This window comes from Oryctolagus cuniculus, chromosome 18, assembly GCF_964237555.1.
Source record: "Oryctolagus cuniculus chromosome 18, mOryCun1.1, whole genome shotgun sequence".
Lineage (NCBI taxonomy): Eukaryota > Metazoa > Chordata > Mammalia > Lagomorpha > Leporidae > Oryctolagus > Oryctolagus cuniculus.
In genome coordinates this window covers 40,585,223-40,599,279 of record NC_091449.1, presented here as the reverse complement: position 1 = coordinate 40,599,279, position 14,057 = coordinate 40,585,223, and the positions used below count along the sequence as shown (strand labels likewise).

Below are 14,057 nucleotides of genomic sequence, written 5' to 3'. Positions count from 1 at the left end.
TGAGGAGGTAGAAATTAAGCCTGGGACTGCAGTAGCCACTCCTGCCCAGCTGCCCCACGATTTCACACCTGCCTAGTTAACCCCTATGATGTGACATCAGTGTTTCTTGCTCTGTTTTCTCTGGCAGAACTGTGACTGAAACAGATTTTGGTGCCAAGAATGGTTCTTGGAGGAACAGAACTTAAGGGACCGTTTTCATGTAGCCACACTGGTTCCTCCGCAGTCGTCCATGGCACGATGTGGGAATAGCAATATACACAATATCACTATTAGCTGCCCCTAATCAAGCCTTTATAAAGGACACAGTTCAGGGTGGCACATATTTGACACCTTAGGACACTGAAGTCAAACTAAGGCATTTGGAACCGGGTGGCACTGTTTGGGGCCTGCAGAATAGTTTAGGGACAAGGCTCGGCTCCTTTAGAACCATGAGGTGGGAACCACCAGCCACCCCTCGCCATGGTGACGGCCTCACCTCTGAAGAGCGAGTCTTTTCCACCCCAAACTTTAGGAACTCTTCCTGATTGCTTTCATAACCCACTCAGACCTCACTCTCAAACACGCTGAGAATCAGCTGTGGGCAGGAGCTCCCGCTGGGACCCCCCCCTTCCGGTTCCCTATTGTTTCACACCCATTTCCTGGCCTGCTACACTGAACTCCAGTCCCAGGCCATTCTGTCATGAAGCAAGTCTGCCTTTACAATCTGCCAGTCACGCTGACTGCTGACGGTGGTTGGTCTGCAGGCATGCAAGTGTTGGAAGCCTTTGCAATTTAACTCCTGGCGTCATCACCATTGCTAGCTTTTGTAAGCGCAACCATATGTAAAACACCGTCTACCCAGTGTCTTGATATAAAATTGCCAAAGGGATGTTTATTTAATGTAAAGGAAAGGTTAATTGGAATAATCACAACTATGACACAGAAGGCCAATTCACTTTCTGAAAAAGAACACTGACCAAGCCTTTGCTATTCTCTCATAGTATTACTCGTCTGAAAATATACTAAACTTTGCGTCTCAGGGTCAATGTTGTAGTGCAACAGGTTAAGCCGCCACCTGCTACACCAGCATCCCACAGCGCCGGTTTGCGTCCTAGCCACTCCTCTTCTGATTCAGCTCCCTGCTAATGTGCCTGGGAAAGCAGTGGAAGATGGCCTGAATACTTGGGCCCCTGTTACCCTTGTCGAAGACCAGTATGGAGTTCTAGGTTCTGGCTTCATCCTGGTCTAGCCCTAGCCATTGTGTCCACTTAGGAAGTGAAACAGCAGATGAAAGATCTCTCTCTCTGTGTAACCCTGGCTTTCAAATAAATGAATCTTAAAAAAAAAAAAAAAAAAAAAAAAAAAAGCATGTACAGTGAGGATTTAAAAAAATGTCAAAATTCATACTTAAAGGAAAGAAAAAAAATCATTCAGATCAGCTCGGTTTACAAAATCGTGATATTTGAGTGTAAAACTCCTGTAGAATTGCCAAGGTGGAAGAAACTAAATACCAAGGATTTTAAATTTGGGGAATTTAACTTCCATGTGTTTCTATACAAGCCAGTAATGCTTAAATCTGCAAACGGGGACAAACATAGGTATATTCTTGGTAAATTAAACTTTCATGACCTCACTTTGTCATCCTTCAATGGCACAAACAGCCCTTTTACAAAGAGCACTGAGGCCGCCTTTTAAATCAGCAAGTCCAGTCTGACCACCCGGTGACAACAGACACAAAGCAAGGGGCCAGGACACCATGAGTCTCTGCCAGGATCATTCATAGTAAAACTTTATTGAACAGAAAACCCAGCAAAGGTTTCCACCTCTGCAAAGTTCCCCCTGGTTTAAAGTAAAGCACTGCATTTTAAAAAGCAATTATACATAAGTCTTTCCTAGAAAAGTCCTGCTAAAACATGTCTAGCAATTTCACTGATTAGATAAAGTAGTACACTTAGTGTAATTTAAACATTCCAACAGGAATCAAATCGTACCAGCAGAACCATTTCTGCATCTATGACGTCTATGTACAAACACACATGCAGACACACACATCTGGAAAAGTTCCTCAGGCACAAACATGCAACACCTAATGCCTTCTACTTACAATGCCTATCAAACTACATACAGTGTATATTAAAGCTCTTCAGAACACAGACACGGAAAACCCTGGACATTCTTTGTTCATCCATTTCCACCAGGGCTTCACGCCTTACTCTCTGCTTTTGCTTGATCACAAAAGCGTATCATCAGCCTGTGGGGTTGGGGAGCTCTGTGCCACTGTCCTGTCCGGGTGAGGAGACCCAGCTGGAGTCAGATGATCCAGTCCATGCCTGTCAAAGCCTCCAGCAGGGAGGGTGCAAACAGCATCAGTTTGCTATGGCTGGGGGGCCCTCCGGAAGAAGAGAGGCAAAGAAAGTCTTGAAGACGAGCCAGGCTGTGCTCACGAAGGAAGGGCTGGTCTGCTCGTCGCCGAGCACGCCCCTGCCTGGAGGGGCGTGGTTGGGGTCTTCACTTTCAGCATCGGCGCCTTCCTACAGGTAACGACACAGAAGGGAAAGCAATTAGGGCTCTGAGGACTACCGGACAGCGCTAGGCAAGAGTGGGCAGAAATCCCTGCACCCGAGGCCCAGCAGCCAGGCAGGCGGGACGCAGGGAAGGGCTTCCTCACACTCCCACAGCACACCTGTGCTGGCAGAAAGTGTCCGCCCAGAGTAACCTGGTAATCTAGACATGAACTAGTTCTTAAATGTGAATAATCTTATTTTGGCTGTCTTGTAAGAAGTCAGAAATGGAAACCCACAGTTCCAAAAACACACTAAGGAGACAATCTGTATTATGAAAATATCCTTGGGGCCGGCACCGTGGCTGATCCTTCACCTGTGGCGCCAGCATCCCATAAGCACACTGGTTCTAGTACCAGCTGCTCCTCTTCCAGTCCAGCTCTCTGCTGTGGCCTGGGAAAGCAGTAGAGGATGGCCCAAGTGCTTGGGCCCCTGCACCCACACAGGAGACCCGGGAAGAATCACCTGGCTCCTGGCTTCAGATCAGTGCAGCTCCGGCCATTGCAGCCATTTGGGGAATGAACCAACGGAAGGAACACCTTTCTCTCTACCTCTCAAATAAATAAAATCTTGAAAAAAAAAAAAAGAAAGAAAGAAAGAAAGAAAGAAAGAAAGAAAGAAAGAAAATATCCTTAAGGATCCTGCATGAATCCACCTTGCAGAAATTCTACTTCTGCGGACTTATTATGCTATTTTCCAGGGAACCTAGTGACAGGCTGCTTCTCCAGCTCCCACTTAGAATACCTAGCTAGCATCAGCTTCACAGGTGCAACACATTGTGACAGACCACTGAACACTCAGATTATGGGTTTAAAAATCATTTACATATGCAAAAATGCCAACTGCCACATGACAGAAATAGCTGGATTTATGACACCTTCAATGTTTTAAAAACAGCTGCTGTTCTAAGAATAATTTAAAAAAAAAAAGAAAGAAAGAAAGAAAGAAATGTTTAGTCTAATGAAAGCCACAGGCTGGACTCCCAGTGTGTGAGGACTTGAGCCTGGCACACTGCGCCCGGCTCACTTGGGCCCCAGCAGACTCCATACCTGTAAGTTGTTGTTGGGGTCCTGGTTCACGGCCTCCTGAGGAAGATCATTGGGGGGGAAGTTCTGAACCGGCCTTTGTCTAAATGGAAACCACCCAACATGATGCCTGCAAAGGAAGCACATCAAAGGCGGCCTTAGCTTCACAGTGAGATTTACTCTAGAACCTCCGGGCCCCTCCTCTAGCCACAGTGGCAGCCTGTGTGGCAGCCCACAGCCAGGCACTGAAAGTCCCAGAATGACACGCCATTTTAACACATTTCCTTTGACTACAGGAGAGACTGCTCAGAAAAGAGCGAAATCTATACTTGATCTGAGTCACAATATAGTGCAATTTGTAGTAAAAGAGGGAAAAGGCAAAAGAAACTCTGCTTACAGGTACATGACAACGGTGGCCCCCATGACCATGAGGAATCTGCTCAGGGAGGAGTAGAAGTAGAGGATACTGAGAAAAACGGAAAATGTAGCTGCAGAATAGGTCCAATCCAACCAGTCTCGGTTTATCTCATCATCCTCTTCCACAATAGGGCCACCTTGTGCATTCATTCGCAAATTTTGATTGGCTCCAGGATTAACCACCACTTGAGGAGCTGCATTCTGATTGGCTGGCTGGTTTTCAGCCGGAAACTGGTTGTGAATAGGAGCTGGAGCAGGTGCAGAAACCACAGGTATCTCTTGTGCACTTGGTGGTGGGACAAAGGCCCCTGACGCAGCACTGGCAGCCAAACTAAAATAAAAATAACAGAAGCAGATACTGTTGAGAGCAAAGCACTGTGAAGACTGTGGTTCTTACAGCCTTATTTATAAAGTGGTCTTTTTACTACTAAGAACTATACATAGGTACAGGCATGCTTGAGTTTTCTTTAACTTAGTGAAGAAATTCTAACACTCCTTATCCATAAATGTATTTTCTAAGAGAAACTACATGGTAAATTTCACGTGGAATTAAACATGAAGGCCACTACAAAATTAGGGTGTAGCAGCAAATTGAGTTTCACAAAACTTTAAAGATATCACCAATTGGAAAGACCTTTCTAAATGATGTCATTCGCAATGTATCACACAAACAGCCTGCATCAGTTCACAGACGCGGCAGCAGCTGTCAATCACAGTCCATCCCACCCACAGAACCAGACGGAGCAGGGCTCTGCAGAAACAGATGAAAAGCCACTCCTCCCTTCATTCTGAACTTCACAGGTATCATGCATGGGGTCACCCACAATCCCCAGAGTCACGACCACATGCAGTCTAGTGGGAAGGACTCACTATTGCATGTAGTACTGCCGGGCGTAGATCTGCTGGAACCAGGACAGCTGCAACCACCCATATGTCGTGTAGCCAGAGAAACCAGGCCCCAGGCCTTGGAACGCCTGCTGGACAGCTTCAGGCCTGAATGCAGATTTAAAACAAAACCAAAAAACAACTCACTGGTTGAATATGAATAAATGAAAACTAAGTTTATTCCCAGGAATTCCAATCAGACAGCCAAATGAACGGGCTTCCTGGTGGCCATGTGGCAGATGGCTGTGTTAATGCAACACAGAGAGTGCCGAGGGGCAGAGCCCTCTACAGGTTCTAGAGCCCCCAGGAAAACCAGCTCCCTCGCCCAGCACTAGGCGCCCATCATGTCACCAACAGGGGGCGGCTGCTCGTCTTGTGCACGGAAGTACCAACAAGCTGACCCTTCTCTGGCAAGGTAGAGCCCCACTCACTGGCTGAGTCTCACTGCAGATCTAAACCCACTGTGCACCCTTCAGAGAGCAGCTCAAAAGCCACATTTCTCCCAAAGTCTTTCCGGAAGTACTTCTGTCTTCCTGGGAGATGTGTCCTGGGGCAGTTTCCTGTGCAGGGGACATCACTTGTGCTTGCTTACTGACCACCTAGCAGCCTGCCCAGGTCACTGGATCCCCAGTAACCATGTGGGGAAGGACTGCACTCCCATTTTACAGAAGGGAGCCCAAGCACAGCTCAGAGAATACAAGGGATTTTCACAAGGTCGCTGAGCTAGTAGCAGGCCTGGATTTGAGACTTATTTTGTTTGACGTCAAACTCATGCTTTTCCAATCGTGTAACACAGCTCCAGCTGCTTAGGGCAGGGGAGGTGGGACTCTCTTCTTTGGCCTTGTGCTTCCTACACAGTGAACTCCCTCCCTTTCACAAACTGAAACTATAACAGAATTGCAGGAAAATCAGGAGCATGTTACGTGTTCATTCCTGCTGGTCAACTTGTATCTGTAAGCAAAGGTATATGCACTGCCTATTCAATAAACATATTTTAAATGAAATCAACAAGTCTAAATATGGTAAAATTCAAGCAATCAGATAAGCTTCAATTCTCATGCTAAACAGCCAGAATGAGAGAGGCCACTTTAAATCGTCTATCCAACAAGGTATCCAGTTTATATGCTGACAGTCTTTTACTGAACCCCATATCCAGAGAATTTCTAAAACAGAAGGTCTTAGTTTGACACTTTTTGATCATTAAAAAAGTTCTAATGCATGAAAATTAGATGAGGTCCTTTTCAAAATTTTGTAAGATCTAATCATGATGGCATTGCAAATATGTAAGGAAACTAAATGGTTCTTTTTATAGATAACAAGGTTTATTTAAGAATAATCTTTTATGTATGCTGAACTTACATACATATAAAACTCAACTAACGCCAGCAATTTTTCTTTTCTCCTGCTAAATTTTTTTAAGGTGAACAACATTCATGCATTTCACATATACAGATTTAGGGATACAGTGATACTTCCCACCCAACTAAATGTTTCGTACAGCTATTTACTGAAGTATATAGGGACAGAATGACAGGATGTCCAGGAATTACTTCTAATGCATGAAGAAAAAAAGGGAAAGGAGCAACACTGGGGCCTGGGTGATGGTTATGTGGGGTCCTTATGTAATTCCCTCTACTTTTGTATATTCCAAATTCTCATTAAGAAAAAAAAGCCATGGGGACAGCACTGTGGCGCAGTGGGTTAACGCCCTGGCCTGAAGCGCCAGCATCCCATATGGGCACTGGTTCGAGACCGCCTGCTCCACTTTTAATCCAGCTCTCTGCTATGGCCTGGGGAAGCAGTAGAAGATGGCCCAAGTCCTCGGGCCCCTGTACCCACGTGGGAGACCTGGAGGAAGCTCCTGGCTTTGGATAGGCACAGCTCTGGCCGTTGCAGCCAATTGGAGAGTGAACAAATGGATGGAAGACCTCTCTCTCTCTCTCTGCCTCTCCTCTCTCTGTGCAACTCTGACTTTCAAAAAAATAAATAAATCTTAAAGGAAAAAAAGTCCGATTCCTCAAACATCTGCCTTTATCAAAAACTGAGGATAAAAACTACTAGGAAGAGGAGGTGGGAGAACTAGAGAATTAAAGAATTTTAACTTGTAGTCAACAATATTATTTTTCCCACAGGTACTTTATGAGGTATTCCAACAGCTGTCAAATCTAAACCTCAGAGCGGCCAGTCACTTCTGATCTCTGCTCTACAGCAAAGCTCTAATTGTTCTAAAAATATGGGGGCCGACAATGATAAGACCGTCACCCGTGTGGGAGGCCAGGGTGGAGTTCCAGGCTCCTGGCCAGTCCTGACCACTGCAGCCACTTGGGGAATGAGCCAGCAGATGGAAGATCTCTCTTCCTCTCTCTCTCTGTGCCTTTCAAATAAATAAATCTTTTAAAAAATAGTAATAACCTCTTTTCTAAGCATCCTGGCAGGACGCTTCTCAGCGCCTTCACCGTTGCCCTCGTTGTTACGATACACAAAGCGCAGGGCTCTCAGCAAGCAGCCGCACAGTGTTCTATCCCAAGGGCAACACCAGGAAACACACCCATGACGGCGAGGAAAATGCCTACGCTCTCTGGACAGGCATGTCCTGCCTTTTCAGATGTTCCCTAAATGGCTGTGTACAAAGAAAAGCTAAATAAGGTATCTTTAAAATGAAATCCTCTGCAAGGCCAAATTTTGTTCTCTGACCACACAGGTGCAAACACATCTTATTCTTCAATGAGAACACTCACCTGGAGATGTTCTCCCAGCTGGAGGGAGAAAGGTTCCGAAGAACTTCCCTTTGCCTTAGGCCATCACTTGCGGAATCCCCAGGATGCTGGCCCTGATTAGGACCAGGGGGCTGCTCTGTGGACTCAGCAACCTGCGTAAGTAAGGTGCTGGTCAGAACAAAGGCCGTGATGCAACCATCCTGCAATCACTCTGCTGTGAATGGCCCCGCCCCCACCTCTAAACCAGACAAAATTAAACAGGCAATGTCATGTAAAAAATATTCCGAAATTCATTCAACCCAATTTTAAATACATGGATCCTTAAAAATCCATACTTTCTTTCCCCAGAGTAATTACACTGCAGTTTCACTAAAGCCTTCCAATGAGGTTATCACTGCTGAGAAAACTTCCTGATGAGTTAGTAAGTTCAGCATCATAAGATGTAACTTAAGACACTAAATTTGACTAGGATTTATAAATACAATGCAGCCAGAAAATGAAAGGAAAGAGAATTTCCTATACTCTATTCATAAATTTTAAAAATAGTTGTAATACAAACTTAAGAGTACATGATTAGAATATCGATACTGTATATTCCGATAAACATTGTGAAATGAAAAACAAACACTTCTATCAAATAAAAATAAATCTTCACAGATCACGTGACAAAGACTGTGGCCTTTTTCTATCCAAATAAATAGTCACAATGAGAATTTCCAAAGGAAATATACTCAGATTTTTATTCTTTATAGTACTAACGATTCCCTAGAAGAAACTTGTGGGCACAATTTTTACCACCTTCATTTCAAGTGCCTTGCTGATTCAGTGATCTGGACACACAGTACCCAGAGGTCGGGTCACACTCCTGACTCCCACACTTCCACCTCGGCTCTGGCCCACTCTCCAGCACATGCTCTAAAATCTCTCTTAAAAGTGTTCTCCAAGTTCCTGCATTTCTCCCTTCAGAGTTGAAAACAAATTGTTGCAATCAGAGAAAGCCGACCTACCTTTGTGCTGGCTTCAGGCATTTTTGAAGGACTCTTCACGTTGCACACCAGGTGCAAAACATGCCGTTTCTCCTGCTAAAAATCATGAGGAGGTACTTTAGGACTGCGCTCAGGCTGCTGGCGCCTAAAAGCATTCCAAAGTTACAGTGTAAGGGACGCACCTTTGGAAGCAAGTCCCTGAGACACTGGTGATCCAGCAACAGCTTCCCAGAATAAATCAACCTCTGGTCCTCTGGACGCTGAGCGTGGAGAGAAAAGGGGTCAGAGGTCAGCATTTAGCTCCTGCACCGCTCCAGCACAGAGTCAACTGTTTCATACCATGACCCCAGTGTGCACACTTCCCCCAGCCTCACAGGAAAACACCTTGCAAAGGCCCCACATTCACAACTTTTATTCAGAAAGTGCTTAAATTTAAACTGATCTCAAATATGCAAATAAATTTAGGATGACAAATTATCTGCAGCCCACGAAACCCAAGGCAGCACACTTGACATCCTACCTACCAGGGAAATGGGTTTGCACCACGAAAACCAGAAATTTTATTTGGGGCTCCTATAGCAACTAACTTCAAAACTAGGCTTGGTCTCAGAGAGAACTCAGAGTACTCCCAAGGTCAGCCTTCGTCAAAACCACCTACCATCGCCCCAACACAACAGGAAGCAATGCTAAGCACAAGCCCCTCACAGAAGATTTCTCCATTACAGAGATGCTGTGTGGGTAACATGACATACCACACCTTGTGGGACCTCCTGCCCCTACTTTAGGGGGCAAAGTCTGAGAAACTGGCCCAGGTCACCACTGCTAAAGAGTCAACGGTCCAACCCTCTCTTCTCTACGCCAGTGAATCTACAGCTGTGGGGACTCCACACGCTTCATACACCTCACTTTAAAAAAAATTTTTTTTTTTTGACAGGCAGAGTGGACAGTGAGAGAGAGAGACAGAGAGAAAGGTCTTCCTTTGCCGTTGGTTCACCCTCCAATGGCCGCCGCGGCCTGCTCATCGCACTGATCCGAAGGCAGGAGCCAGGTGCTTCTCCTGGTCTCCCATGGGGTGCAGGGGCCAAGGACTTGGGCCATCCTCCACTGCACTCCCTGGCCACAGCAGAGAGCTGGCCTGGAAGAGGGGCAACCGGGACAGAATCCGGCACCCCAACCGGGACTAGAACCTGGTGTGCTGGCACCGCAAGGCGGAGGATTAGCCTATTGAGCCGCGGCGCCAGTCTAAAATTTTTAACTCCATTTAAATTATACTTAAAAACAATGGCCTCAAATAACACAGCAGTCAGTACACTGGAGGTCTCCAACTCCTCCACCTACTCTTGCCAGAATAATGCAAGATTTTGAATGAAGCTGTTCTTGTTCAAAAGCCTAGAATTATAAAGCAAGCTGCTTAAAATCACACCGGAAAAAATAGCACCTTCTTATCTACGTGCATCAGGACTTCTTTTAACAAAGAAATCTGATGGACGCTGTGTTCATCATTGTTCTGGCTGATGTCAGAGGCAAATGCTATATATGTGCATTTGTAAACTACTACTGTATTATGTGGAGCCTTGCATTTTATTTAAGAGTTCAACCGTGGCGCCAGCGCTGTGGCATAGTGAGTAAAGCCACCACCTGCAGTGCTGGCATCCCATATGGGCGCCGGTTTGAGTCCCAGCTTCTCCACATCCGATCCAGTTCTCTGCTATGGGAAAGCAGCAGAAGATGGCCCAAGTCTTTGGGCCCCTGCACCTGTGTGGGAGACTCAGAAGGGCTCCTGGCTCCAGATCAGCGCAGCTCCGGCCGTTACGGCCAATTCAGGAGTGAACCAGCGGTGGAAGACCTCTCTCTCTTTCTCTACCTCTTCTTCTCTCTGTGTAACTCTTTTTTTTTTTTTTTTAATGTATTTATTTGAAAGAGTTCAACCACTAGAGAAGATGTCAAAACTACAGCTGCTTGTGGATTTGAATTGTTCCCCACCCCTTTTTCGAGGCCTGAATCAACAAAAAAGAAAAAGAACTGACTTAAGGGGCCTGTGACACTGGCATCCCATATGAGCACTGGTTCCAGTCCCAGCTGCTCCACTTCCCATCCAGCTCCCTGCTAAAGCACCTAGAAAAAGCAGTGGAAGATGGCCCAAGTGCTTGAGCCCCCGACACCCAGGGGAGACCCGGATGAAGCTCCTGGCTTTGGCCTGGCCCAGCCCAGGCTGTGGGGGCCAACTGGGGAGTGAAGCAGCAGATGGAAGATCTTTGTTTCTTCCCCCTTCTCTCTATAACTTTTTCAAACAGTATTAAAAAAATAAAATAAAAGCTAACAAAAAAGTTAAATGTTAACTATTCTAAAGTCGGAAGTCTCACATTATACCATTTTATACTACAGAAAACAAATGCTGAGCATGCTCCAGCAGTAATTTGTAAATACCAATGTGTTCACATGACAGATCTTTCTGAGGTCGTCACACTCAGGGGAGTGATGCTCCGCACCTGCCCCTCGCCTATCTGTGCACCTCGAGGCCACCTCATTTCCTGGAAGCAGCTCCCAAGAAATTGGAGAGGCAAGCGGTGAATTGCAAAGGCCACGGGAACGGGAGGTGACGGGATACACAGGCCAAAAAACCACAGGTCCGAGGGGCAGTCCACGTCCACGTTCCCAACCAGGAAGGAAAAGGCGCCGAGGACACGCGCGCTCCCACGGGTCGGCCCTCCTCCTGCCCCACGGAGGATCACAGGGTGGTGGGCAGCGAGCAACCCGGCCGACGCTTACGCAACATCCGAGTGCAAAGTAAATACAGGAAGGTCCGGCTCGCGGCGGCCTCGCGTCACGTGGCGGGGCGCGAGGGCGGCGCTAAGGGCGATGTTGACAGATGCGTCAACCAAAACAAAGCAAGGAGAGCTCCCCAAACGGGGTGGGGTGGGGGGGCCCGGGTCTGAAAACCAGCCTCGGGCCGACTCCTCCCGCCTGGCTCCCGGCTCCATCGCCCAGTGCCCGCGGCTCCTCCCTGCGCCACCAGCGGGGAGCCCCGCGCGACGGGGAGGAGCCGCGGGCCAGCGGGCGGAAGGTGGGCAGCGAGGGAAGAGCCACGTCCTCTTCTGGGCGTGGGACCTCAAGCGCACGGCGCCCGGGCGCTGCCCGGGTCTCTGGGTAGGGCCCCGGGCTGGCACCTGCACGGTCCCCTCCCCGCTAAGACGCCGCGCGCAGCACGGATTCCTGCTTGGATGCCGAGGGCGCAGGCCTGGTTAGGAACACTTAGTCGCCTGGGTCTTTTGGGGCAAAGGACGGACTGGAGGGTGACGTAGCTCAGCCAAGGTCAAACTGCTGTTTTCGGCGGCCTGGCTCGGGTGGGGGGAGCCAGGCCTGGGGAGGTGGGTTTGGGGACGTGGGGGAGGCGGAGTGAGTGACAAGCCAGCAGCCCGTCAGAAAGGCGGGGTGAAGACGGCCCAGACCCTGTGGGTGACAGCTCCCGGGCAAGGAGAGGGGCGCCCGCGGCGGGAGGGGACCTCGGCCCTGGGGGAAGTGCCCAGGAGGGGACCCGCCGTCGTGGGGGGAGCTGCCGCACGGAGGGACTCCCGGAAAGGGGGAGGCGGGGCCCCTCTTACCGGGCGCTCGGGGTAGACGCGACTCAGGTGGGCCTTGAGGTGGCCGACGCTCCAGCTGCGGTCTCCGCTCAGCTCCAAGTCGCGGTGGCGCTGGTTGGGGCTCTTCACCAGCAGCGTGACGGGCTCGGGCTCCGGCTCGGGCTCCATGGCGGCGGAGCTGTAGGCTCGGCGGCGCTCCCAGATGCCAGGTAGGCGGCGGCGCACCGGCAAGATCCGCAACGACTGTTCAACTCTCTGGGCCGCGCGCCCCCGCCTCAGGCGCCTTTTATAGGCGGCCCGCGCCCGGGCTCTGCGGACAGACTCTTCTGTGGCTGTCGCCCATTGGCTGAGACGGGGGTCACTGCCCAACGTGGCCCAATCGGCGTCCGGATCCGGGGGGCAGCGGGGCGGGCCAAACCCGCGGGCACGGCTGATGCAACCAGCGGCCATTGCGTCACCCGGAGTCGCGGCTGCAGCCCTGGAGCCTGGGTTCGGCGGCCATGTTGGGGTGCGCTGCGCCCGGATGGAGGCTCGGCCCTGAGGAGACAAGGGGCTCCCCAGCTCGGGCTGCTTAAGGTCCCTGAGGACTGGAGTGAGGCGGGGGCAGCACAAGCCTGGCCAACTCCCAGTTTGGCAGTGTCTGCAAATTGTTTCCTCATAAAGCAACACCCCCGCCCTTTTCACCCCCAAGCACCAAGTCCCACTTCCCCTTTCCCTTCTCCTGGGGGCCCCCAGCAGCCTGTGCTGCGGGGGCCTGGGCCCACAGAACTGCTGATGAACCCGTTTCGGAGAACACCTGGCTGCCCAGGAGAAACAGAGCCCACGCTTCCTTGGGTTGAGAACATGGGGGCATCCGGGCATCTTGCAAATTTGCCTCTGGCCCTGAACTTGCCTGTTCCACCCGTGAAGACCATTGCCCTTATTGTGACAGCTGACACTGGGAGAAGAGTCGCTTTATGGGATACTCAGCACATGTTTTACATTGGGGCTGAGAGGGGAACAGGTTCCTAGAACGTGACCACAGAGGCCTCCCGTTTGTCTGTGGAGGAGGAAAAAATTCTTGGAAAACAAGACTGATATTGCCGTGGCCCTATCCCTGCCCCAGTCCTATTGGGATTTCTGTTTTTCCAGATGTGTAGGAGCCTGCAGGGCTGGAGAGTAGTGGGAAGAGCCTTCAGCTGGGGGGTAGGGGACATATTGGCCAGCTGGGGCTGCTCCAACAAAGTACTACAAAATGGGTGGCCTACACGACGGCGATTTTTTGTCTCCCAGTTCTGGGAGCTGCAAACTTGAAATCGAGGTGGTAGGCAGTGTCGGAACCTTCTTTCTTTCTTTTTTTTCTTTTTTTTGGACAGGCAGAGTGGACAGTGAGAGAGGGAGAGAGAAAGAGAAAGGTCTTCCTGTACTGTTGGTTCACCCTCCAATGGCGCACTGCGCTGATCCGAAGCCAGGAGCCAGGTGCTTCCTCCTGGTCTCCCATGGGGTGCAGGGCCCAAGCACTTGGGCCACCCTCCACTGCCCTCTCGGGCCACAGCAGAGAGCTGGCCTGGAAGAGGAGCAACTGGGACAGAATCCGATGCCCCTACTGGGACTAGAACCCGGGGTGCCAGCACCGCAGGCGGAGGATTAGCCTATTGAGCCGAGGCGCCGGCCCGGAGCCTTCTGATGTCTGAGAGAACCTGCTCCGGGCTGCTCTCCAGCCTCTGGAGTTTGCTGGCTGGCAGGCCTTGGCATTCCTTGCCTGGTGGGTGCCTCGTCCCCATCGCTGGCTTCCTGTTTGTTCACATCGGATCCTCCTGTGTTGTGTGTGTGCGTTTCATGCCCTCTTCCCTCACTGTGTGTCTGTTCAAATTTCCCCTTTTCATGAGGACACCAGTCACCACTCTGGTGACGTCATCTTAATTTG

At 49.6% G+C, this 14,057-nt stretch overlaps 1 protein-coding gene across 4 annotated transcripts; it reads right to left on the bottom strand.

Moving 5' to 3' along the window:
- Window positions 1-1,740: 1,740 nt before the first annotated feature.
- Window positions 1,741-13,000, bottom strand: HERPUD1 (homocysteine inducible ER protein with ubiquitin like domain 1). Of its 4 annotated transcripts, none has more exons than XM_002711534.5 (8): window positions 12,173-13,000; window positions 8,753-8,830; window positions 8,592-8,666; window positions 7,606-7,736; window positions 4,853-4,975; window positions 3,963-4,313; window positions 3,590-3,695; window positions 1,741-2,510 (listed from the first exon to the last, which is right to left on the bottom strand). In XM_002711534.5, exons 1-8 carry the CDS (start codon window positions 12,599-12,601, stop codon window positions 2,346-2,348), a joined length of 1,458 nt encoding a protein of 485 aa, XP_002711580.5. In that variant the 5' UTR covers window positions 12,602-13,000; the 3' UTR covers window positions 1,741-2,345. The 4 variants fall into 4 exon arrangements, with proteins under 4 accessions (XP_002711580.5, XP_008255543.4, XP_069918046.1 ...); XM_008257321.4 differs by having other exon boundaries at window positions 8,592-8,663; XM_070061945.1 differs by lacking the exon at window positions 1,741-2,510 and adding an exon at window positions 3,006-3,091 and having other exon boundaries at window positions 3,553-3,695.
- Between the last annotated feature and the right edge of the window lie 1,057 nt (window positions 13,001-14,057).

What these genes read in the sequence shown, in the direction of transcription:
- HERPUD1 (XM_002711534.5), bottom strand. Translation starts at nt 12,601, where the DNA reads ATGGCCGCTGGTTGCATCAGCCGTGCCCGCGGGTTTGGCCCGCCCCGC. An exon ending in TCAGGGACTTGCTTCCAAAG is followed by an intron (nt 8,667 to 8,752) that starts GTGCGTCCCTTA and finishes CATGATTTTTAG; the next exon opens with CAGGAGAAACGGCATGTTTT. An exon ending in CGGCAGTACTACATGCAATA is followed by an intron (nt 4,314 to 4,852) that starts GTGAGTCCTTCC and finishes TTTTTATTTTAG; the next exon opens with TTTGGCTGCCAGTGCTGCGT.